The sequence below is a fragment of the Pagrus pagrus genome, assembly GCF_965226575.1.
Source record: "Pagrus pagrus genome assembly, chromosome: 8".
NCBI lineage: Eukaryota > Metazoa > Chordata > Actinopteri > Spariformes > Sparidae > Pagrus > Pagrus pagrus.
In genome coordinates this window covers 6,225,950-6,253,577 of record NC_140192.1, presented here as the reverse complement: position 1 = coordinate 6,253,577, position 27,628 = coordinate 6,225,950, and the positions used below count along the sequence as shown (strand labels likewise).

Below are 27,628 nucleotides of genomic sequence, written 5' to 3'. Positions count from 1 at the left end.
ATGGAATCTACATGTAAAGAAAGGAGTCTGCTGTACTTACTTCTCTTTGCAATATGCACAGCCAGCGTTTGCTTTTGTGCACGAAGATCAAACGCTCGGAGATCTGGTAAGTTCACCCACTGACCTCTGTGCCAGATTTGACAAAGTGTATTAATATTAATTTATATGTGTGTGTGTGTGTGCTTATCTTTCCATTTGCTTGATTACTCACGACTTTGTCACGTCACTTTGGACTTACTGCAGGAAACATGATATTTTAGCACTCAGAGCAGATCAAAAAGTGACGTTTTATTTTAGACTTTTGAGCCAAAGTCAAGAAAAAATGTTAATGTTTGTTGCCGGATGCTCTTCACCATGTTGTCTCTATCACATCCCTCCTCACAGAAGCACACAGTGATTGTGCTGCAACAAAAGCCACTGAGCAACATGTATTTAAACCAGGACCTCAGCCTTCTGTCTGTAAGGTGCTTTTAGTCACAGAGCACGATCTGTGAGCTACAGATGAACTTCCAGATGACTTTGAGACAGAGCTTTCAGGGAAAAAGTCCATATGTTCATACTTTTTACAAAATATGTCGATATCCACACAAGAAAGAAAGAACGTAAAGTAAATATTCAGCTCCAGATCAACAGCACAGCCATCAACAAACTTACCACTGTGCTCCTTTGGGCAGAAACTCCACAGTTGTCTCTCTCTCCTCATGTCTCTATCTTTTTTTTTTTTGATATCCTGTCACCCTGAACACTTTTTCCATCCCAGTTCCTCCTTCCCCTTTCCTCCCTTTTCCCCTTTCCATCACATCCTTTTTCTCACACTGTCAGTCTCCCTCCCTCGCTCGCTCTTTTCGGACCCGCAGGCCACAGCAGGCTCGACTATTACATCTGTCTGTCAGCACAGAACACTCACCACAGTTGGGACTGTCACACAGAGGGCGACTGTAGTTCTTGCCTTTCATGACTGCCAGTGACATTTGTACTTTTTTTTTTTTGTTTTGTTGTTGCTGTTTTGAGGTCTTTCGGGCCTCGTTCTGAGGGAAGGGAGAATGTCAACAGGGCTCCACGTCCAGATGAATCACATCAGGTTTTTAAATAACAAAGCAGCTGGTACCAGAAAGAGTTAAGATTGAGTGACGTCTCACCCTGAGGTGGTCTCACTTTTTTCAGAGTTTTGACAGATTTGTGCCCACTTAGAATGAGCGAATGAATTATTTATAGAATCAGTCAGTGGTTTTTACTTCTTACTCTCCACAGTGAATATTTATTCTCATTAACTTGTTATGAAAATCATTTTTTTTAAAGATAACTCTATCATGTCACTCGGCAGACACAATATGTGGTAGAAGGCAATTTAAATAGAGCTAATATTTCTTCCCTTTCCGCTGCAGTGTTTGTATATCTTCCCCTCAGCCGTGCTGAAGAGCAGCTTGACAGCATGTGTCTCAGTGATCATTCACTTTCGGATGACTCACACCTGGAAGGAGCAGCACTTCTACGTGAATGACTCGGAAAGTGGAGGCAGAGAATGGAGGCTGCGATTTTGACGATTGTCATTGACGATAATTTGAAGATGATTTTCAAGATCAATTTACCGATTGTTCCGTCTATAAAATGTCAAAAAAACTGTGAGAGATGCTCATTACAAGTGTTTTTTAAATTGCTTCTTTTGGCCATCCAACAGTCCAAAACCCTAAAACTCTTCATTTACTGTCAGGAATGACAAGGAAAAGCAGCAAATCTTTACATTTAAGAAGCTGGAACCACTAAATGTTTGACAGTTTTGCTGTAAAATGCAACTTCAATGATTAATAGATCATCAAAATAGTTGGCAACTATTTTTCTTTCAAACAGTAAAAGAGTGGTATATGGTTTTTGGTATAAAAGTTGTGAAGTAAATGAAAAACTTGGTGCCTAAACTTGCTTGAGAGCTCTTGTCAACAACCTTTAAGTGATGGAAACTGACAAACAGAACCATATGTTGAGGTGCTGTGTGGAAAAGTTTGGACTCTTGGTATCAGTCTATATGGCAGCCAATACGTACCTAGAAATCACAGCGCTGAAATTCAGACGATATGATTGAGGTCATGCAGAGAGAGTGTCTTTTCTTGCAGAGTTTGTACATCAGAGAGAGCTGACAAGTTGATCTTTGTAATATTTAAAGAACTGCAACAATCAGCCAACATGTAATATAGTCAATGTTCAAATATTGGTAAGCAGAAGTCCTTAGATATATGAAATTGGAAAAGTCATATGTTTGTTCCTTGATCTGTGCTGTATGAGATGATGCAGTCTCAGCCCAGTCGCCAGGATCTAATCTTAGGAGTTAACGTTTCTGCAAACCACAGATACGTCCAAGGTTGACATCTGTACCAAACATGGCACATTCGTAATTTTTGCGTATTAGCTGACTTTCACATAAGTAGGTGAGGAGGACGTCATTACAGGCAACAAGGCGGCCAAACAAGCCACAACACTGGATATATAATGTTTTTGACACAGGAAGTTGGACCATTTCCATCCAGGACCGTGGCGACCAAAAGTGGCTTTTGTACCTGAACCCGACCAGAGCATAAGCACATCATCGTCCGAGCTTCTTAGATGTAAGGGTTTGCTGCTTTTCTTTGACAGTAAATGAAACCACCCTCCCTGTGCGTCGGTATTTGACAAGCTGGGAATGAGACTCAAAAATCTTACAAAATCGTACTTTTCTTACAAATAGGTCCTTTAAAACCGCCGTAACTGGTTACCATTTACCGAGCTTGAGTGATATCGGTTGTGCCACGGTCTGTACATTCTGCTGCCGTCTGGCAAAAGATACAGAAGTACACTACAATTCACATCTTGTTGTACAACAATGACAAATGAATGCATATTTAAACCGCCTCAGTTCAGTTGAGGTTCAAGGCCTTATACACAGGTGAAAGGCGCAGTAGCACTGTGGCCACTTTATCCAGACAAAGAAAGGACCCTTTTTTTCCGACCCTCACTTAAGAGGGTGAGTAAGACTAGATTAGCTCTCAAGATCTGCGTGAACCGAGGCTGTGTGATTCTGAAGTGTATCGCGATAGAGACCACTCTCCTCCTACTCCTGCGGAGATACACCTGGAGCTGTAGAGTTACACTGATCACTCGCAGAGCATGGAGGGTCATGTTTCTAATGTGAGTATCCAAAAACCAGCCTCAGGCTAGTGTTACTCAAGCGATGCAACCAGAATCTCGTGAAGAGTTTCAGGATTTCTGTTAATTACAGATAACAGTTTTCGGGCCAGTCCCTCTGAGTATTATTATTTGTACCCATACCTCCCTCGCACATGAAGCACCACTGCAAGCTGCTGCATATTGATGGAAGTAAAGATGATGATTCCCGTCTCTACCTGCTCTGATTCCCTGTGAGTTCGGCTCACCAGTGCGCTCAACGGGCCACACCCCTGGGGAGACGTGGAGGATCAGCGAATTTCAGCTGACATATTGAATCACCCGCTCGGACGGAAGAGCAGGGTGAAGGGTTTGAGAAAACAACAAAGGGCGATGGCTACAGGAGAGGATTCAGGAGGACAGGAGGGATGAAGTGGAACAGAGGAGTCACAAGAAATAAAGAGGAGAGAAAAGGGAAAGTGGGAAAGAGCAGCGCTGTAGCTTACAAGAGATTTCAATTTACAGAGCTCTGCTGCGCTATATTAACTTCTGTTTGATCCCCGTGTCAGTCTGAGCCCGGGAAGTCTGCACTTTTGTCACTTTGACAGGGAAAGGTCAGTTGTGGCTGCTGTTTGGCTTTTGAACTGACGTAGTGCAGATTTAAGAGAATAAAACAATTATTCACAGTCATTTACAGTTTGTATATGTTGTTATCCAGCATTGTTAAGGAGTTTTTCGTTGGTCCGGGTGTAACAACCCTCTATGCTGTGTAACTGTTACAGTAGTACATACCTTTCAGGACTATGAGGGTCATTGTCTGCTCAAGTTTCTCCATTAAAGCCAGATAATGCATATACAGGAGGTCAGCAGGAGTGTTGATGAGCGACACCTCTGTGGCTCCATCTCCGTCTGTCTTCTACAAGAGGCTTCTCGAGTGTTTTCAGGCCACGGTCGAACACTGGATGTGCAATCACGATCTCTTGAAGTGTCACAGAAGCACCCAGGATTAACTAACTCAGACCATGAGAATAATGACAGCGAGCTCATCGAGCTACAGGTTAAGACATTTCACATATGGTCCCTTGTTCACGCCCTTCAAACAGGCTAAAGTGAAAAACAGCATTAATTCTGCTTTAATTATCATCGGCTGCTTGGAAAGATATCGCCACAGACTTTCTTTTCTGTGCAGCTGCTTAACTTGTTCTGCAAAACAGTGATATGATTTCACTGTTGGCCACAAGCTACCATGTGAATCTAACATTATTTTACTCTGCTTCGATCCCATCACAGCTATTAAATCAAATAAACAATGTATGACTGTCGTATGTTTTTTTCAGTAATCAAGGAGATCGATAATCCCTATTTAGCAGCGATATACAATTACTGTAAAAAATATAAATCTTTGTGTCGATATGAAGAATAACCATCGATTGAAAATGTCCATTTTCTGCTACTTTATATTTCCATTCCAACTTTTTGGAGGCAAACATTTTACTTTTTACTCCACTAAATTTTCTTGCTAACTATATTTTTGAGTTACTTTGCATATTCAGCGATTACTTGTGATGTGTAACCAATCAGATAGTGTTTTGGGCGCGACATTGAATGACAGAACAAGAGAGGAGGGCTGCATCAGAGCCAAAGGAAAAAGAAAATAAGAAAAAAAAAACACTGAATATTGGATCCAGTTACCAGCCAGGCAGATGTTGGTGTATCTCTACTGTCCAACACAGTGACACTCACATCTTCCCCACTGTAAATCTTCTTATTTACGTCTTTTTTTTATGTGTTTGTATAAACTAGATCGTCTGAGTCCTCCATTAGACATCCAGCTGGACACAGTCAACTGCACCGCCTTCAGTGTACGATGGAAGATGCCCCGACGACATGTGAGCACCATCACTGGATACAAGGTATATTGAAACCATTGAAACCACCGGTCAGCAGCTACAGTCAAATGTGACGTCCTTATGCATCATAGGCTAATCAGAGCTTTCGAGATAACAACAGGAGGTGGACATAGTTTTAGCTGTTGAACATATATTTGTTTAAACAATTGTTTCCTATGTTACGTCATGTTAAATAAACAGAATTTGAGGTATTTAGAGAAGGAAAAGTCTGCAGCTATCCGTGCAGACAGCAGTTGTGTTGTTACTGCCGTCACATCTCACAGGTACATATATATTTTCCACTTCTCCCAGTTTTCTATATTGTCAATGACTGTGGTACTCGGTTGCTCTTGGTGTACAGAAGTTTAAAAAGAAAGTCTGATGCAACACTTTTCAGGGGACGTAGAAAAACCTGTTCAAAGTATTAAGCTTAATTCAGCTTCAGTGATCTCAAAAAACACCCACCTACACATTCCTTTCAAGAAAGCTTTTCAACCACGGCAAACATAAAAGAAGCAACTTCTCAGATGTGCCGTAAATCAAATTTTCTCTGTTTTTTTTCTGAGTGGATGCCCGTGTCCCTCCGCGGAGCTGCTGACGTTCCTCCATGCTGTTAAAGTGGCTGTTAAACTCGCTGTCCAGCCACGGTGGCCTTGAGGGCTAGATTGATAATTTAGAGCGACTGAGTTTGATGGAACTCAGTCGCTGCCAAATTTATGGTTTTCCAGAGCGGCAATATGGCTCTGAAAGATGTGGTCACAAATTATGTAGTGTCTTGTCAATATTTTTTTTTATTTTCTTTGCTTTAGTCATGGTAAGATGTGGTTCAAGAACAAAGAAGGATTTGTTTTGTAAGAAAAAACCGACAAATTAAGATATTTGCAATATTATGTTTGCACTCTAGGTATTGTGTATTGTTTTTTATTCTGACAAAACAACAGAGCGTCTTCACTTTGTTTGTCGTCTTTCATGTTGAACTTTTTGACATTTTTTGGGTAATTTCCCAGTTTCCTTCTGTCCTCCTTCCTTCCCCTCTTGTGTTTGTTTTGAGTCAACCATTAACAAAATGTGGATCAGTATGACTGTGTGTGCTCTGCTTTTGACCATATGTCTGCACTAAGAGGATTAGTCAGCTACCCAGCTTCCCCACGACTCACAGATAAACATGTGCGTTCATTTGGCCAATCACTCTGGAGGTTCATACATAATCCCGTTTCCTTGTAGTATTTCTTCCTCATTAATCCATGTTTACATTGATAACGTGAAAAAAAAGGTGCTTTCTGCCAACATAACATTTATGAATGCCTCCCAAACCCAACACTGCCAAAATAGGTTTGACTTCACTGAAAGGATCTGACTCTTCACATCAGTTTGTGTTTGTATTTGTGTGTATGTTGTCAGGTCTTCTATACGGAGATGAAGAGCAGTCGTCCCGTGGGTGCAGCCTCTTTGATGGAGGTGCCTCTCAGTTTGGACATGCTGACCACTGTGAGTGTGCTGACTTTTAACTGCGTTGCTTTATACCCCGACACTTTGATATCATATTTGAACACGCTTTGAAAAAGAAAATGTCCAATATAATCACCACAAAACTTTGATCTGCCTCCAACTTCCAGTTTTGACAGTGTGGTGGTGGCAAACTAAATCTTTGCAGTGCCCAGAAAAACACACTTCTAAAGCAGCGTTACCCTGAAAAGCAAATAAATAAAAACAAAAAACACTCAGGAGATAAGGCCAGCAATATTCTATGTTTTTTCTTATTGTCACAAATCCCACAGAAAGACTTAAACCAACACTGAGTTAATCCTACTAACAAGTATTGCCTGCGTAGCTAAAGCCTGATACATTTTATCTCTTAGTCCCATATAGCTCCACTGTTGTCCAGAAACTTTTAAAAACACATTAATGAGTCACACATTTGCACCAAGTGACATGCTGCATCATTATGATGAACTTGAGCACTGTGATTTATCCCTGCATCCCTTCAAAACAACAGTGAGTTCATATCAGGAGGACATTAACTATCTTTTCGGGTGGTGCAGGGAGAACAATCTACTGCTCAACAACCATGGAGCTCTTTTCGGCGTTTACCACAGATATGTTGAAATTTTACATTTCTTCATGTTGCAACTTACATTTCTACTAGGATCAATTTTCAATTTTGTGTTGTGACAACGCTGTGTTTATGATCTGGTTAGTTTTAGTGATAAAAACCACATAAAAGCCACAAAAATGGCTGGAAATTGTAACGTGGTCTCCTTCAATGTCACACTTACAAATGTTGAAACGCAGTCTGGAACTGATAACTGGTAGATAAAACATGATAAAGTGCCCTCTCTTCACTATAAATATATCACAACTTTCTGCGCCCTGGTGCCCCGACGCCCACAGCTTTAATCTTTATCACCTCTGCCCCTCACCACTGCCATCACTGGTGCCCAACGAGGATCAGTGATATTGTTAAGGTGCCTGAGGCAGTCAAACCCCAGCCACAGTCTGTTCACCGTGCTGCCGTCTGGCAAGAGATACAGAAGTATCTGCCACCGTACCACCAGACTACAGAGCAGCATGTTTCCTCAAGGCGGTTTTGTGAATGTAACATGATTTCGTGATACAGTCTTGTTGTAAAATGTCCATCAGAAGCATACAGACAAACTGATGCCTTAACATGAAATTTAAAGCCAGTGTACATTAAATCCACCACCATCGAATCAGGCAAGTCTTCAAAAAAACACGATATGTTAGTTTGTTTATGGATGCCTCCACTCTCTTTTTCGCACAGGGGCAATTCGACGGACAAGCGAGCTTTGTGAGTTCAATCCAAGTCTTTTTTTACTAAATTACACCCTGACACCGCTATCGTATCACTTTTGACATTTATAGCTGAATATGACTTACTTCTCTTCCTCATATTCTTGCCTTTTGTCCTTTTTCTCAATATTAAATCCCTCTAATTTATCCCTCTCATATTTCCACATATCTCTATCACCACTACCGCTTTATGACGTCGTCTAGGATGTGGACGTCACTAACCTAAAGGTGAACACTAAGTACAGAGTTAGTGTTGGAGCGTATGGTTGGGCAGGAGAGGGTCGACCCAGCATGCCCAGAGACATCAGCACCGCTTCACATGGTAAGAACTCGTAGCAGTAATAGGAGTCTACTCAAAAGCTGATGATGTTGTTTTTAAAAATTTCTTTCCCTCACTTGAATTTCTTTCTCAGAAATGTGCATGCCCCCGTCCCCCCCCACTCAGCCGGTTGTCATGGCTGTGTCAGACACAGAGCTGGCGTTGTCATGGCAGCAAGGAGAGAGCGAGGGAAGCTCACCTGTCCTTCACTTCCTGGTGGCCTACATCAGGTTAGTCATAATTGATTCATCAGCTTTATCAAACTGGCCTTTTGAGACCTCGCCAGGACAGTGTTGCTGCTAATACACTGTCACACATTTACCGGTACATACATAAGCGCACAGATCCAATTGCACACCGGTTACATACATGAAACCAACCATTATATAGGCATTAAGCAGGTGGAGAGCAGCCTGAAATGGGTACGTCATGGGGGGAAAATGCAGGCCTTGTTCCGCCACTGGCAGTGAAGAGGACAATTCAGAAACCTTTACGCAATAAAAAAATGCTTCAATTCTATTTATAACCACACTTAACTATTTGCTGTGTGCATTATTGCAAACGTTTGTTGTGAGGCCAGGCTCTGCTCAAGCTCAAATTCAAGTCAACATTTCATCTGTTGCTAAAGATACTGAATGTCCAAAAATGATGCGCAAGACTAGTAGAGTAAGTACAGTGGTGTAAATAATGAAATAATGTTTTTTTTAAACAATAGTTTGACAATTAGGGAAGTGCTGGTATAAATGTACGCAATGTACGCTGTTATGTCATTATGGTTTATATGACAGGTACACATGTGAATGTCTACGTGTTGTGCAAAAACAATAACTGCCGACATTTTATCCTGCCGACTAGTGTGGAATTACACTTATTTGCGCACTTATTGGGAATCAGAGGAGAAGGTCAATACCACCCCCATGTTTGTATGGTAAATATGGAGCTGGAGCTGACAGCTGGTTAGCTTAGCTTAGCACAACGACTGGAATCAGGGGGAACAAACCCGTGCAAAAGCTGAAACATTAAAGGTTTTTTGAGGACTTAGCTGCTAAAATCAATGTTGGACAGGTGAGCGACTTCTATGGGTTTGTAGTCCCTCTGCAATTAGTGGGCACTCTGGTAAAACCACAACTTGTTGCTTTGGTATCTCGGTTTGGGTTAGGATTAAATAAGATAGATACAATATGTTCCACTGTGAGCTTTAGAGGCACTAGTGGGCCTGTTTTTGAACCAAGCCAGGCGAGGTGTATCCCCCTGCTTACAGTCTTTATGCTAAGCTACGCTAATCAACTCCTGGCTTTGGCTCCCACTGTAAGATACAAACCAAGTGAAGCCTATTTTCCCCCAAAAAAGGACATTACTGGAATTCAACAGGCGAAGCATTTATGCTATCACAAGTGATATCACGAGGGCTAATGATTTTTACTTTTTGAGCGCTTTAAAGTTGTTTCCTAACTTTTATCGGAGTGCGTTAATGATTGTATACTGCTGCACATTCAGGCCCACTTATTATACAGTCTGCATTGACCCATCATCACAATAAATGGCGAACAGACTTCCGTTTAAATAATGCTTTTCTAGTCTGACCACTCAAAGTGCTTTACAAGACATCCATTAACAAATACAGTCACACACTGATTGCAGAAGCAGCCATGCAGGGTCTCCATAGAAATGTAAATTATTTTTCTTCTATGCTTAGTCATTCACCCAAACACTCGCACACTGATGGACCAGTCATCCGGAGCAGTTCGGGGTAAGTTAAGGAAACCTAAAAGACACAACTCCTCCGATTAGTGGATGATACACTCCGCTACTCCGCTATCGCTACGTCATCACTCTGATAACAGAACGCACAGCTCTCTCTTACAGTGAATTTTTCGTGAACGCCTTTGCTGCTCTCCTTAATGTAACCAATTGCGTTCTGACACCAGAAAGAATGAATGTCACCCTCTGTCTTGCAGTGTCCAGCCTCACACACGCATAAACAGTGTATTGACACACACACATAAAGGACCTCTCGTGTCTAGACGAGTCCTCAGGCTGCGATGTTCCAGAAAGGAATTTGCCCGGAGTCGTCTCATGATTTGCCAGACACAAATAAAAAATGGCAAATATTTCAAAGTGCCCCCAATAATTTAAGTGGGGAAAAAAAAAAGATATAAATTAAACAAACTTAAAAACTACAGAAGTGTTGGTTTCATGGTTGCAGACTTAATACTGTCAGACTGAGTAAAGAGAGAGAGACACAGAAGGCAGAGAAACTGTCAATTGCTGTGACAGAGTAGACATGAATCAGGGTCTGTTTTTGCATGCGAGGGCATTTTCCACACAATAGGGCCGTCTCAGAGGCAAATCTTTCTCCGCTTACATCAAAAGAGGCCTCGCTGAAGAGAGACATTGAGTGGTGGGGAAGATGACCCCATTCAACAGATAGCTGAGGCTCCAGGCGCTCAGACTCAGCGCACGAACGTGGCAGCTCGGGATGGAAGCTGGAGATGATGGGTAGAAAAAAATAACACAGTTCAGAAGTTCATCTCTCTGATTTTTGATTTACTTCCTTTGTTCAAACCGGCACCCTGATTAAAGGAGAAAATGATGCTTTTAGGCTTAAAAATAGTAACAAGGAAAAAGAAAAACATCTCAATCATTGATCAGATTGTTTTGTTTGAAAAGCTGTTCAACATTTTTTTCTTGCAGCTCATGAAAGTGAAAGATCACATCAGGATGTTTGAACGTACCTCACAAAAACATGTCACAACATATCAAAACAATTACTTTGAAGATGTTTTGAGAATGAGGGGTTTTTGTGTCGCAAAGAAACACCCAAAGACCCTCGTGCTTTTCTGAAATATCACAAGCGGAAACCAGATTAAGATCCTTTGTCTTTCACAGGCCGGAGATGGACACGGAGTGGACGTATATCCGTGAGCCCATAGAGTCTAACTCCATGGTTTTGAAGGGGCTGTTACCAGAAACGGAGTACCAGTTCGTCATCAGAGCGGTCAACGCGCACGGAGCTAGCCCACCCAGCCACATCAACAACCCCGTGCGCACTCTGGGTAAGGACAAAACGCTGATCTCTGAGCCAAACAATTCGGTACGTGACAGCCAAGAAAGCTTACAGTCTCCGCTTCCTTGTTAGTCTGATTACAACCACATTTCAAAACAAAGTCAGTTTGAGTTTAGTTTCCACGATACACCCACACAGAACCAAACAGGCTGTGATTACTTTCTGCATCACCAAAGTTTTCATTACAATAAAACATTTGTCGTGTTCAGCTGCACTGTTTTTACATCCCAGCATTACTTTGGAGACGGATACTTTTCACACAGCAAGAAGCACTTTTAGAAACAAAGTTTTACAGTCGAGGCGCAGTTTATAGATGCAACGCACACGTGAAGACAAGCATTAAAGCTTTAATCTGCACAATGTGCTAATTTTAAAGGAAAAGTTCACCAACAATGAAAACTTCCGTCATTATTTGCCCTTCCCCATGCCGATGGAGAGTCAGGTGAAGTTTTGTGCTCCACAACACATTTCTGGAGCTTCACAGCGAAACAGTGTTGCAGCGTTCTCCCAAACAACTGAAGTAAATGGGGACTTCAAAAAAACAAAACATAAGTTTTGACACCTTTTTTGTATTTACACCCAAAGTCTTCACAGTAGCTACTGAGCTGAAAGCATCTGAAGTGGGTGCACAAGGTTGACTGCGTATAAAAGGTATAAATTACGTTTTTTCAAATCAATTCGGGATCTTGTGGCCTCTCTCGCCTTGGTTTACACCAAACAAACTGTATTTTTTACATTTTAAATGAAGTCCCCATCTGCTTCAGTAATTTAGGAGAATGCTCCATCTCTATTTTACTGTGAGGCTCCAGTGTTTTGTCGACTGTAAGACATCAGCACGAGGAGGGCATTTTCATTTTTTGGTGAACTTTTCATTTAATATATTGAAATGTTTTACCTTTCTCCCCTACGAGATCCTAATCCACATGTAATTCCATTATAAAATATTCAGAAATCTTGCCATTTAGATGTAATTTCGATGAATTTCTTAACATTCTGCAATATTATTTGTCTTTGGGAGGCTTAAAAAACCTCTTCAAATTATTGTGTGACGATCATGTTGACTTCCAAGTGAAAACGAAAAGAACGAAGGGGAATTTATTGTGACACAGAATCGTGTTTGCCTCTCTTCAGCATTTGCTTAAATGTAGGACAACACCTGGCAGTGTGTCAGTTTGTGTCCTGACTGGAGCAGCAGAGTCATTTACTTTATTATTTTTGATGTAGTGGTACGTGGGGGGAGGGGGACGGCCAGGACTGATTGATATTAAAGCACACACACATTCACACAGGTGTGCGCCACATATAAACACACATGCATGCAGCAATGTCTTAATGGATCGCGGACTACGACATTCACCTACAGATTTGTGGGCATATCAGGCTTTAGGAGTGTGATTACATATGACTATTAAAATCAAACAGTCATGTAGACACAATCACATTATCCAGGCTTTTTTCCCCTCTGACCTACAGACCACACTGCCGACTCTCAAAAGCTGTGTGGACAGGCGGCTTCTGCTTTACACGCTACGTTAGCCGTCAAACCGTTTGTCAACTGCTCTGACTGCATTAAGCCGTGAGTCCTGCTGGCGTGCCAAGAGATGGAGGGACTAAGCTAAAGGAGGGGCAGACATACTGTAGAGAGAGAGATGATGTTAGAAAGAAGTTGTTCAGAAGAAAAATGTCAATGAAAGTTTCAGGACACAAGATCAAACGAGGCAGTCAGACGGACACAGACGGACAGACGGACAGAAATGAAGAGACAGGGAAGCGTGGTTTCTTAGCGGGGGATAAAAGCGGGTTACGTTAGAGTCTCATCAGACAGGATTAAGGACGGGATGCCAGACCCCTTCTCTGCCCATCCACGCCCCTGATGCACGCACACACACACACACACACACACACACACACACACACACACACACACACACACACACACACACAAAGCACCGCTGCTTGAGTGAACAGCGGGGGTGGGCTTGATTGACTGACACACTTTTCTTGTCGCTCTCTCTGCGACCATTCTTGTGTGTGTGTGTGTGTGTGTGTGTGTGTGTGCGTGCGTGTGCGTGTGTGTGTGTGTTTATAGCGGTTGGAAACAGAGTGGTATTCACTGAGGGGGATTGTTACACAACAGAAGATTAGTTTGCCGAGGGCTTTTATGGGCATCCCCCCCTCCTCGTATGCCAGATTTAATGTTATTAGGCTGTGCTAATTCGAACTTTAAATCTTGACATACATTCTGGCTTAATAGTCAAAGTTTCTATGGGGTATTTGATTAATTAATTACACGATTATCTATGAAATGTATTTCAGTTCTGTAACTTTGCCTAACAGCATGGTGAACTTCCAGCGTGGGGCGGTGGAAAGGCAAAGGGGACAAGAGGGAGGGCAGCTTGTTATGTAAGCTAAGATTAAGCTTTCTCGAGGTAGAGTGGATGATAGAGGATGTCTCACATTTAACACACACAGTGCTGTTGTTTCTTTTTTTTTTATTTTGAAGAAAAAAACCTCATAATGCAGTGTTTCAGGAGCAGACAATAGCAGATCACTATTATATTATTAAGGATGTAGGTGAAATGATTAGCAGTGTTTCAGCTGCAGTCAGCTAAATAAGATGATTTATTCACTGTTCGTTGTCTTTGTACGTTATGAGCTGCCGTTCGTTATCGAGGAGACACGTTTCATTACGTGCTGCAGCGGCCCGAGTACAGACTAACAGGTAGACCCACCCGGGCCAGAACATCTTACCGCTATTTAATGTCTGCATCCTGTGATCATGAATGCATCATCAGTGACATGTATGTGATCGCATTTCCCAACCCATGATCGTAACACAGCACAGCCACCGCTCCCTCCATCTCCATCTGTGCAACTTTTGTTCATCGTTGGAGCCATTTTAGTTTTTTTCCTGTTCTTTCTTTTATGTTTCAAAACAGCATTTTTGGGTGAACTGTCCCTTTTAAAAATGTCACTGTTATTTCAAGCAACCAGTGTAAGTAAATTTTGAATTCACAGTTTATTCACAGGGTCATTCCCATTTCTTTTTTTTTGCATTTTTATTAAACGCTGACTTGTATTTCATCGTTTGACCGACTTTGTTTGACCCATCAATCGTTTCACTGATATTATGTTATATTATATGTGTTATATTTATTATACAAAGCAGGTAATAACCATCCTGTATCTTCACTGACACTTGGAACAGGTGCATCAGAAGTTGGCAGTGGTGATTATGGACGTTACATCACAGACTCAAGGATCAAAGATGAAGACGGCTTCGACGTTGATGACTCTGATTATGATATCTTCATTGAAGAGGTGGGTTTTCAGGTACCTTTGACTGACAACTGAACACAAATGCGAGATAAACTGCCTCTCATTCTTTTTCCTCTCTCTGTTCTTCCTCTTCCTAGCTGAAGCCATTCCCAGGTATCAATCAGGACAACAGGAAGTCTCAGCTCCGTTCACGGTCCGGTCCGCCGTCCGGTCGAAACGTCGTATACCGTATGAACACCATCGCTCCTCCCAACGTCACTGCCCCTCCAGCTTCCTCCTCCACCACCACCTCGTCCATCTTCCCAGACTTCACAGATCTGATTTTCGCAACCATCTCAGAGCGCAGTACCACTGGTTACAGCTCGACTACTGCCCCACTCAGCACCACCAGGTAAGATGTACGGCAAATTGCACATAATGCCAATTCCTACATAATGTTGCTTTAATTCTAAATCAGTACAGGACAGTGGTGGCTTCTTTTAGCCTGCATTGTATTTCAAGTTCAGTGACACAGTGCTTTAACTTTGTTATACTTTTACAGGTGATTGTCACTTCACACAGTTCTTCTCAACGTGTTAGGACAGTTTATTAGACATGCAGAAGTGCTCGCTCGTCTACTTTCAGGGTAGATTAGTACTATCTAATTTTGTGCACCTAACCTCCTTACCACACAAAGAGATTAGTTCTGATTGGATCTCTTCCTCACTCGTCCCGCCCTAAGATTTTAGTCGCATTTGGATTTATTGACAAAGTGTCAATGGCGGTTTTGTATTTATTGTCTTGAAATCACTGCAGCTAGAGGAGGTAGTGCCCTCTCTCTTAAAGATAAGTGTGTCCGTATGAACAGTGGTATAAGAAGGTTTTTTTTTTATCTCAACAAAATCACGTTTCTTAACGCTGTCCTTCTCTGACTTCTAGATTGTTGTCTCTCCCACATCTCTGCCTCCACGTCTAAGCCTCCTACAATTTCCCTTTTTCATGCCCTTTCACTTAATGATTTGATTAATATGGAGCATTGAAATGTCAGATCAATTTGAGCCACCGTTCTGGTTCTGATGTTCACCATATAATTAAGTGCCGCAAATACAGGGAGGGCCTAACGACTGTGCTGTTGAGTTGAGGTGAACATTTTGCTTCTTGCTGTTTGATTCTTTCTGTAAAATAACAGATCAGGAATAAAAAAAAAAACTCCTGCACAGACCCGCATCAAGTTATCTTGTCTTCAAGATAAGCTGATGAGGGTCTGAGTGCCGAAACGTTGTTTTTTTCCCCCTGATTTTGTTTCTTCTCCTACGCACCTGTCGATCCTCAGGTGTGCAAAATAAAACATTTCTTAGGAAAAGAGGCAATTTAAAACCTTTAGATAATCTGAGGATGAAACTGTTAATGCAACAAAAACATTACAACAGTGACACGTACATATCGGCTAAACCACTGACTAAACTTCCTTATCTGTCTTCCTCTTCTGCTCCACCTTAGCTTCACTGTGCCTACCACCACCACCACCCCGACCATGTCCCCCTGGAAAGGCGAGGTACCTCGTGTGTACGACCTGACCTGCGATGACACCGTGTGCCCCCCCGACAGCTTCTGTCTCAGTGATTACGACAGCGGAGGCTCCCGCTGCCACTGTAACCTCGGGCGGAGAGGAGACACCTGCACAGAGGGTGAGACGAGTGTGCAAGCTTTAGTTGAAGTGCGATGCAGGCATGTTGAGTGTCTACTTTTTGTGATTTTTTCCTCATTGTGTCCTTTGTTCTTCTTCAGTGGTGGCGGTGAACTTTCCCAGGTTCTACGGCCACTCTCACATGACCTTTGAACCCTTGAAGAACTCATACCAGACATTTCAGGTCACTTTGGAGTTCAAGGTAAACCACTGTGCGGACTTTTTTCCCCCACTGATGTTTGACTTTCAAAAAGGTGGAAAGAGCTTTGAAACAGTTTCTGTGTGCTGCAGGCGGACTCCGAGGACGGCTTGCTGCTCTACTGTGGAGAAAATGAACACGGCCGTGGAGACTTTACCTCTGTGGCTCTGGTGCGGGGCAAGCTGCACTACAGGTGAGGAAAACAGTGGCTCACCCATCAGTTTAGATTCTCAGATGTGCGGCTGGTGGATAAAAGCAGCTGACAAGACTTGTGTCTGCAGTCGCACATTTGGGTCAGACGAGACTTGATTGAAGAGGTTTTTGTTTTGGAGGAAACAAAGAGTTTCATGAATGCTGGAAAATGATTCTTCGAAAGAGGAAAACAAAGAGGAAAACTGAAAAACTGCTTGTAAAAACCACTTGAAAGGGGTTGTAATGACAACACTGATGGCTACATATAGTGTACGTATATCTATTTTTATGCCTCCACGTCCTGGTTGTCTGTCCGTCCGTCCCATTCTTGTGAAGAACATCTGAAGGGAAACAAACAAACATCCACTTGGATGTACTCAAGGACGCACTGCTTAGATTTTGTTGGGCATAGGTCAAAGGTCAAGTTCACTGAGACCTCGTGTCATCCCATTCTTGTGAACGTGATATCTCATAACCATTTGAGGGAAATGTTGGTGGTGAAAGGTTAAGATCACTGTCACCTCACAAAACACATTTTATGCGATTACATTGTATATCCAAAAGGTCAAAGGTCAACTTTACTGTGACATCGTGATATGTAGCAAAAAATGTTATGGCCATTATTCAACACCGTAGCTCAGGAACAGCAGCGTGACTCGTGCACGGAGGCGTTGATCAATCATCATTTGATTTAATGGTTTTGCCACAAACATCAGTGAGTCACTAGAACAAGTAGATACATAGTGTGAAAAAAGTTGTTTGTAAAAAGGTGCGTATAATTTCTGCATCAGTTTTTCATATCCAGCATGCAGTGTGTAACAGCTGGATGTTCGATGTGTTGTCCCTCAGGTTTAACTGTGGTACAGGAGCAGCTCAGATAGTCAGCGAGAGTCGTATCGTTGTTGGTCAGTGGCACACGGTCACCGTCTTCAGAGACGGCATGAGTGGCTGGCTACGTATGGACAACGACACCCCCATATCTGGACGCTCACAGGTAACAGTAACACATAAGTCTGCTGTACAGGTGATAAGATAGAGGTTTCAAACACATGACATTGTTCATGATCTCTTCCTCTGTATGCCAGTGTTTGCTATATTGCTGACAACATTCCCCTTCAGGTATTGGACCAGCCTCAAAGTACTTTTACAATAATAAAAGGATATTCTCCTCACTCTTCCAGGGTCAGTACACTAAGATCACTTTCCGTTCCCCGCTGTATGTGGGCGGATCCCCAAGTGCTTACTGGCTGGTCAGGGCAACAGGGGCGAATCGTGGCTTCATCGGCTGCATTCAGAGTCTCACCATCAACAACAAGGCCACAGACATCAGACCCTGGCCTCTGGGCAGAGCTCTGAGTGGAGCTGACATAGGTGAGGAAGCATACAATATGTGTGTGATTGCTATTTTTACTTGGCTGCGGCTGGATTTTTATCCATGTTACCCAAAATGCACCGGTTCTCCTCAGGTGTTTGTGCCAAGATAAGCAGTTTAGTAGCAGTTTCAGAGTTATGCCTCTTGTAGGAGGAAACCACTGAACACAAAAAGTTATAATAAAGTAAGAGGGCTGTATTTGAATTTGGATGACTGTATTTATTTATTGCCCTCACATACTGGTCTTGTGCTACAGTCATTACACTTTATTTAAAGGAGACCTTGTTCATGTAAAAGATCTTGAAAGCTAAAAACAGAAGCTCCTCTCTCCCACAGAAAACACTGCTTCTGAAATGCCTTGTCAGTAGTCCCGCCTTTAATTCTGTGACTTTGTGACATCACACGACGTCACCATGTCACACATTTTTATGCATAATTTGTGCCAAGTGGCTAGTTTGGCCCATAAGAATTGACATAGACGAGAGCTAAAACAGAGTGTTTCAGACAGCGGGGGAACGCAGTCCTGCAGGACTGGACAGTATGAGAAAACTGATGGGTTTTTTTAGCACGAAAGCATGTAAACCTATGCTAGGAGTAACCTGAAATAAAATTATGAACCTGAAAATTAGCATAATATGTCTCCTTTAAAAAAAATGATGGCAAACCAGCATGACAGAGTTCATCTTTTGGTTAAAACAGATGACAGTTGCAACCATTAACATGAAAAGACAAACAGATCTAGATCCTTTTTTGGCATGATCACAAAATTGCCTTTTAATAATTGTATTTTAGCCAATTTGTCAATGAAGCCAGAAGCAGCCTTGCTCGGCAATTTTCCTCTAAAAGGGGATTTTTGCACAACAGGCATTTTCTAAATGCACTAAGAGCCTGAGATGTTAGATTTAAGAAAAGGTGAAAATTGGCCTGACTGGTGCAAAATTGCCTTGTCTGTCAGTGTAAAGATTTCCATGGCTTACATAGCCTTTTAAAATTTCTCTTTTAACCAGGATGTATGACAGCTTCTCTCACATTTCACAAGTACTTTAATCTCCTATTATCACTTTTCCACTGTGTGCCAGGCGAGTGCAGCGACAACGTGTGCGACCTGGTCAGCTGTGCTAACGGAGGAGCCTGCTTTGCAAACCGCGCCGATGGCTTCATCTGCCTGTGCCCGCTTGGCTTCAGGGGAACGCTTTGTGAAGAGAGTGAGTCACACATTACACATAACAATAAAAAAAGCAACACACGTGTTTTGTACCGCTGTGAAAGTAAGACGTCAGATCCCTTTGTGGTTTCATCTCACTTGGTGGCTTTCATAGATTGCCACACTGATCTATAAAGGAAAATGCTGTTGATTGTGTGGAAAATTGGCTGAAATGATTCTAATTATTTCTCATATCGAGGCAATTTGATGATTGTATTTCAGACCAGCTTTCAAGCTAAACCACCACTTTCTTTTTCTCCTCCTCCTCCTCTCCATTTTCCTCTTTTTTATCTTAATGCCTTTTCTCAAATCCTTCGTCTGTCTTCCCTCCGACTCTCCAGGTTTCTCACTGTCCTCACCTCTCTTTAACGAAACTGCGTTTTCATATGCCGTCATCCAATGGCCTCAGTCGTCTCAGAGTTATCTGTCCTTTATGGAGTTTGAGCTGACATTTCGGCCATTGATGCCCGACGGGACACTGCTGTACAGTGACGATGCAGGCAGCGGAGACTTCCTGGCTATCAGCCTGGTGGACAGATATGTAGAGTTCAGATTTGACTGTGGCTCTGGAGGAGCTACAATAAGGTACTAAAGAGATGCACTCTCATCATCGCTTTCTCATTGTTATTTTATTTCTAACTATATGGCCTGTATTGAACGCTACAGGAGTGAAGAGCAGATCAGCCTGGACACATGGCACGAGCTGAGGGTGTCCCGCACAGCGAAGAGTGGGATCCTCCAGGTGGACAGCCAGAGGCCGATAGAAGGAATCGCTGAGGTATTTTGCTTCTGTGTTGCTTAAAGCTGCATTATGTGGTTTTATGGCCACAGGGGGGCAGAAAAACTTCATGACAAACTCAGCAACTGAACCTTTGCACATTATTCAACTCTGCAGGCTGTGCAAGTAACAATTGACACATTTGACAATCATTCAGCAGAAACAAAACAGCTTATCAGATTTAGCCTCATAGTTTTGTCCTCTAACTCTAAAATGCTTCAATCACTCTTGTTGCTTTTATCACTGTGACCTCTATGTGCTTTGTTGTGTCATCTATTCTTTTTACAAGTATGTCACTCTAAACTCACGCTAAATGGACAAAGTGATGATGACATGCTCTCTTTTAGAGAGACAAAATTGACCATGAACCAAAGTTTTTGATAAGGAAAAGCAAATGTGATCCATATAGATTTATATGGCAAAGTAATTCATGTATAGTTGACATATTTAAAGTGGACTGCTTTCTCCTGCTCGCGTTCCCGAGTGGTAACTGCTGTTGATCAATGCAGATTTTGCACAGCACAAGACGAGAGAAAAGCCTATCAAACTACTCCTATATATGGAGCCATGACAGCGGATGGAAATAGTTCAGGACCACCAACCGACTTGATTGCCAGTAAGCCGGCAGGTTTCCAGGAGATTTAAGTTACATAGTGATAGCAAGTATTATAGAGAACTAATCTAAATGCGGACAGCAGTTATTCTATAGCCATTACAATGCATTCAACATTGACGTCATGTCATTAGCCTCATGTCACAGGGGGGTTATATTGTTTTTCATTTTTTTTATGTCTTTTACTCTTCAGGGAGCTTTCACTCAGATCAACTGCAGCTCACCTCTTTATATCGGTGGAGTGCCAGAATACGATAAAACCAAGAAGACGGCAGGAGTGATAAAGCCCTTCACTGGAATAATGCAGAAGGTATTACCATCCCAACACACAGTACCTAACACCTGTACTCAAACATTTTTTAATATGTTGATATTTTGATGTTGTTCGACAAAGGCTGCTTGCTCATGAACTCATTTGAAAATACTTTGATCAATTTGCATCAAAAAGCAGGACGCACACATCATCTTTAGAGTTGTCAGCTGTCTGCTTGAATCTTCACACATCCTCTTGTTTCTTCTTCCTCCTCAGCTGATACTCAATGACCGCACCATCCCGATAACATCCGGCTCCGCCAGTGGAGTTAATGTGGCCAATTCAGCACACCCGTGTGTGGAAAGTCCCTGTGCCAATGGAGGGTCCTGCAGGCCAAAGTGGGATGGTTATGAGTGTGACTGCCCCCTAGGGTATGATGGGAGGCACTGCCAGAAAGGTCAGCCACATATGAATTTCTATCATTTTACAGAACTGGATTGTGTTTTGGCACAGTAACATGTATGTTCAGGGTCTTTTTTCGGTTTTCTTGTTATTTAGTCAGTAAACATACTGCACATACTGAGACTAGCACAGTTATAAAATTGGTCGTAGAGCATAAGATCATCTATTAACATGACTAAGGCCCTGTTCACATTTGGCATCAACATGCGTCCTGAGTGATCAGCTCACAGCACCTCCGGTCTGTTTTAACTAACCGTTGAACTAGTAACGGCAATATCCCAGACTCCTTTACAAATTGCGTGATTTTAAGAGTTGTTGCATCATGAGGAGAAACTTAACAAACTTTGTGAAACAGCTACAGCAAATTCAAAATCATTGGTGCTTATAAATTCAGCATTAAGTATGATACATTAAGATATTTCTTTAATTGTAAAAAAGTGTTGGTTTGTTGCCGCGTCCCTCTAAAAGCCTTTCTGTTTTTCATGTTTGAAGTGCCTGCTGTCTGCCTCTGTGTTTTAAGTGCGTCTTACCTCCCACACTGTTTCCACTGATGTCACCATTTACGCCAAATTAATTAAAGAATATAACACATTGATGGTTAACATGTCAAATGTTACAAATACGGTAGAGAGTAACTAATATTGGCTACTTCTTTGTCATCTGTGGAGAACGTCACCAGACCCCCTTAAGAAAACGCTCAATTTAAAGACTTGCTGTGTTGGGAGAAACCGTATAAATGTTTTAACACTGTCAACAACATATTCTTAACTGTTTGGGCCCACTTGTTAATTCGGTAAATGTTATAATGTCATACATGAACTTACGCTGTCTGTGGATTAGAAACTGCTTATCATATAGGATGTTTTGAGGCTGTTTTCATGCTCTTTTAAGGTCTAGAAATAATCTAATTTAATATCTCTGTTGCTGTATAATACAACTAAAATATATAAACTTCAAGGTTGCAATGAACAAAATGTTTTTCATTTGTGTGTAATATACTGTATGGCTTTAACCATGCGGCACAATGTTTTCTCTTCTCAGGGATTAAATGTGCTTTGTGTTTTATCTGCTATCATGTAATGTCATGTAACATTATATACTGGACAACATAATCCCTTAAGCCTATCTATGCCTTCTCTGTTTTTAACGCTTTCACTGAGCAGAGTGTGGGAATTACTGTTTGAACAGTAAGTTTTCGTCTCGCACCTCATAACGATCTTAACCCAACATCACTTTTTCAAAATACAAACTACTTCTTTTCCTTCACACCGTATATTTCTCCTCAGAGAGTCAGTCTACTCTTCTAGCTTAGTCTGAGTCAGGAGATACATGCTGATGCTGCCACCTTGTGATGAAAGGAAGTAAGCACACATGTTTTCTCTGCCCCCCCCCCAGCTGTGACAGAAGCCATAGAGATCCCGCAGTTCATCGGCCGAAGTTACCTGACATATGACAACAGAGATATCGTGAAAAGGTCGGTACCAGAAAAGTATATTTGGCTTCTTCACACGATATGCGCAGTTACAAATCCTCCTTCAGACATGTTGTTTTGATGATGTTTTCTATTGTCACAGCTTAAAGCGTGTAAATTTGTCATTTTCCTCAGGGTGTCTGGGTCCAGGACCAGTCTTTTCATGCGTTTCAAGAGCACAGCCAAGGACGGCCTGTTGCTATGGCGAGGAGACAGTCCAATGAGACCCAACAGTGACTTCCTGTCTATGGGGCTTCAGGATGGCGCACTAATCTTCAGGTATTTGTTTAAAGACATGTCACGTAAGCTCATCTAGTCATTCTTGCCAAAATATCTGAGATATAAAGACACATTTCTTGTGTAAGCACAAAGTCCGGCTTGTCACACAGATGCTCTTCCCTGGCTTTTAAAGGGACAGGGAGTGGAAGGGAGAAAACAAGGCAGATTTTTAGAAAGAGAAGACCGTTATAGTGCAAGAAGAGGATGAAGATGATGCAGAGAGATGCTGATCCTACATAGGTGCAGGGAAAGCTGAGCACCCAGTAGAGGCAGAACTAAAAAAAGATCTGAAGTTCGAGCGTGACCTGGAAAAGAAGCAGGATTTATCTGGACAGCACCATAAAAATGTGAACCCACTGAACCCTTTGTCGCTGGCTAAACTCGTTGTATGTCTTCCCATATTGTTTTCTAGTTATAACCTGGGCAGTGGTCCGGTTAACATTGCTGTCAACGGAACCTTTACCGATGGGAAGTGGCACCGAGTCAAAGCTGTGAGGTGAGCTCCAAAAATACTCTTGAAAACGTATGTATTGAAGTAAATGCTCGTGCATGCTCAGACAAAGTTTGCACAAGCACTTCACAACACTCAGAACGGTGACACCAAGCAGCGTCGCACTGGGAGCAGAAAAGGTGGATACAAATGCAGAAGACGGCAGATCGATAGATGAATTCAAAATAACAGCAAAAGGAGCAAACACAACTTACGAATCAACAAAGACTGAGCTAATGACTGGACTTACATACAAACTAGACTAACGAGGAGATGAGGTGGAGAAACACTTGTGAGGGTAATGAGTGGAGGAAACAAAAGAGCAGGGAAGGAGCTGGTTAACTAGGAAAAACTGGAAACACGGCAGGGCAAATGAGGCTAATGAGGCTGATGCAAGACCGGTGTGGCGGGAAAACCAGGCTGGGATGGAGCACAGGAGCACAAGAACACAGGAGGGAAACAACGTGCTCTGAGAAGGGCCCGCTAGGCTAGCAGAGCTAACTTGCAGCTACACGATGCAGAAGTTACATCGCTTACAGGAAACTGTGTAAATCACAGAAGATTGAGGCAGGGCAGCTGGAGGACATCAGAGGGAAAACCAGAGGAGTTTTTTTTTGCATGAAATTAGATCCGGTTTCACCTAAATCAGTGATAGCTGCTGCTGTGTGTGATGTTCTGCAAATAAAGGGGGGCAGAAGATGAACGGTTCTCAAGATATCTGAAGAAGATACAGACAGACAGACAGACAGATTCCTTGTTTAATAGTTTGATAATCTTTGTACAGTTTACTCATGAGTTTACCATTATCACCTATCTCTCCAGGGATGGACAGTCCGGGAAGCTGACAGTGGATGACTATGGAGCAAAAACAGGCAGGTCACCTGGAAAGATGAGGCAACTCAACATCAATGGACCCTTATACGTTGGTAGGTGGAGCTCACAAGTCATGTTTCCTTAATGTGCTGCATGTGTACTGTAGATCAAACAATCATTTCTATATTCTCTCCTCTCTTACGTCTGTGTCTCTGTACTCTCCCCCTGAAGGCGGCATGAAAGAGATAGCTCTTCACACAAACAGACAATACATCGGCGGCTTGGTGGGCTGCGTGTCCCACTTCACGCTCTCCACTGATTACCACTTGGCGCTGGTGGAGGATGCTGCTGACGGCAAGAACATCAACACCTGCACCAACTAGAAAAACGGCTTCAATACAGCGTCATTTTTCAACTGGAGTGAACACCTCGACCAACTGATTTGTCATCTTGAAACTGACTAATCAGAGTGAAAAAACTGAAAATGATTAAATTTTGGTCTACCAATTCAGGGCTGACATGGTAAAAAACTCTCTGAAAAACAGTTTGGACACATGGCAACAGTAACAAAAAAAACGAAAGAGAAAAGAAACGACCAGAGGATTTTACAAAGCACAAGTACTCTGTGAAAGGAGAGAAAAAAACTTAGCGTTATGGGTAATGAGGGTCTCTGAAAAACCTTTTGAAGGACGTTTTTTTCACGGGATGATCCCAATTGTATCTTTTATTTTTTTCTACTGTAAATCCTCCTTATTCGATTGCTGGAAGAACCGAGTGACCCAGGGGATCAAGAGTCATCAAGTTTTTCACGAACCTGACCTAGAGCAGCTAGCACAGATAAACTTCTTTGTAGAGGATTTTGGTCTTAGAGGACGTCTGTTGTTTTTGTCGTTGTGGCATTTGTATTCTTGCTCGTGATGTATTATTATCAGTCAGTAGACTAAATTTTTTTTAAAGTCTGATTGATGTCAGTTTTTTTTTTAAAGGTTGTTAGTTTTGAAGGGCGACGATGTCAGCTGCACGCAATCTTTGTTTCTCTGTACCGTCTTTTTTAGTTTACACGCTCGTTTATTTTAAACCCTCAGATGTTAGTCACACGGTGAAGCAGCTGAAATCCTGGAGAAGCTGTCCGTGACTGTCATATGCTATCATTTAACACGCTTCTTCTGAAGATCCAGAGAAAACAGATCATTTCTTTTATTGAAGCATTTGCAGTGCGAGCTGTCAATGTAGCGCTTTCCCATGCCTAAGCTTTACTTTATAAAAGGGACATTCTGCGAATGTTCCATCTATTCTTTTTTTTTTTGTTTTTGAATGATTATTGGTTCAAGTAAATATTGTTGCCCCCCTCATAAAACTTACAAATAAGATGGTTCTCCCATGAGAGCCACACCCTGATTTAAAAGTGTGAGCTCAGAACAAATCCAGTAATAAATTGAGAGTTATTACACAAATCGTGAATTTATTTGACAAGAATGAAAGTCTGTGGTCGCCCGAGGCATTTTCAACAAATGTATCAAGTCCTAGCAGCATTTCAAATTAGGTGCATCCAATGAAAATCCACCGTGTGACTGTGGGATGTGAATGAACATGAGTGACGTATTCCACCACCGGGTGAGAAGATGGGTTTTACAAAATGTTTATGCATCTTATGGGACATGTTTGTTAAATATCGGTCAACCATAGACAGAAGGAAAAAGGTTGATGTAGCATCTGAGATGGCAGCACATTTAAAGCTTTAAAGGGGCAATTCGTGAAGGACTACTTTGGGTGGAGCTGAAACAGGACAAGCAAGCAGGAACCTACACGGCTGAGTGTGCACATCCCAAAACATACTACTGCTCGAGCCTTAATATCCTCTTTGATTTCTTAATAATCAAGTTATGGTCCTGAGGAAGTGTATATAGGTGTCAAAGTTGGTTGTAGGTGAGTTTGGAAATGTACCTCTACAGGCTTGCAGTCACACCCCATTGCAAGACAATGAAATAGAAATGCATTAAATAAAATTAAAGTTGATTTGCAAGAACCTGCCATCATATTCTTTTTTTAAATTAACATTGAAGGAATGTTTGTTGTATGTTGAATTGGTACACTGTGAAAAACTAGCTGTCTGTCACAAAGCCAATACATGCTAACCAAATAGCGTGCTAATTAATTAAACTTTATGTTATATCTGAGGACGAGCTCAGTCTCGTAAATCACTGTTGCTTGTGCTCAATGTTGTCATTGAACTGACAGTTATTATATTTATTATTATAATTTTTTAATGCAAGAAACTACATAGTATGGAGGACTGAGCTGCCAAAATAGAATGAAATAAATAAATAAATGGCTCAATAAATAGGCGAATATGCCATTAAATGCATTTATTTATGTATTACCTTGCAAAATGCAAAGGACACAGAATACAGAAATAAATACAGATGTAAATATGTAAAAAAATAAACTTAAAAATGGATACATTAATAAGCAAAATGGAAAATTAAATGGGAAAGTAAATCAACATGGGGATTAATACAAAGGTAAATAAGTACAGAATCAAATTAAAACTAAAATATCAATGTATGTCCCATTTTATTCTGCCGACAGTTACTTAGTTTTTTTGGTGCATTTTATGGCATTTTTGTTTTTTATCGAGTCGTTCATTTATTATTTCATTTAAAATTTTGGCGTTTTGCGTCCTCCATAAAATTCACTTAAAACAGAGCTGCAACAAAGAAGCTGTTTCTGCCTCACATGGTCACAGAGGAGAAGCAGCACGCTCTTACTGTATATATAAAGAGGTCAACAAGGCCATGAAAGTAGACAAGGAAAAACAAATCTGCATATCCAATTTACAGTGACACTGAAAGCTGTTTATTACACAGCTGACTAATCCCTTGTGGAAGCAACACGAAACCAAAGAATTATAAACATCAGTACAGTAAAGCGCTGCTGTTCAGGCTGCGATAAAGAGAAGATCTGAGCGTCAGGTGCATGGAAACAAGAGAAAAAGTGACTTTCACAACCTCAGACTTTGATTGAGCTTAATCAATGTCAGGGTCGCCATCCTCTTCTGTCATTATGGACTGAGGAGCTGTTGTGCAACGCTGCAGAATTTATTTATGAATCCCGAAGCACAAACCCGCCAGTACACAATGTTCAATATAGAAGAACGGTCTGCACACAAAAGCGCTTATTGAACTCCTGCATTTTTTTTCTTTTTTTACAATTATTTTATTTTTAAACCTTGTCAGGATTGACAGGCTTTGCTCTATCCGGAGGTCTTTTCAATCACAAGCAAGGCTACGAGATTTGACATTATATTTCAGAACACTGTGGTCGTGTTGTGACGTCCGT

General features: G+C 41.7%; 1 protein-coding gene across 1 annotated transcript; it reads left to right on the top strand.

The window, feature by feature from the left end:
* egflam (EGF-like, fibronectin type III and laminin G domains) lies at positions 1–26,220 on the top strand (the record flags this gene model as incomplete). The annotated part of the gene is made up of 26 exons (XM_084359477.1): positions 1–106; positions 4,936–5,045; positions 6,423–6,509; positions 7,804–7,830; positions 8,037–8,154; positions 8,246–8,381; positions 11,041–11,207; positions 13,875–13,940; positions 14,427–14,539; positions 14,635–14,888; positions 15,977–16,164; positions 16,265–16,365; positions 16,455–16,555; positions 17,404–17,548; positions 17,736–17,925; positions 19,006–19,131; positions 19,472–19,715; positions 19,797–19,908; positions 20,715–20,831; positions 21,051–21,231; positions 22,400–22,423; positions 22,632–22,710; positions 22,843–22,986; positions 23,399–23,482; positions 24,299–24,402; positions 24,521–26,220. The coding sequence occupies 26 exons, from the start codon at positions 1–3 to the stop codon at positions 24,670–24,672; spliced, it is 3,276 nt and encodes a 1,091-aa protein (XP_084215603.1). The 3' UTR covers positions 24,673–26,220.
* Positions 26,221–27,628: the final 1,408 nt, after the last annotated feature.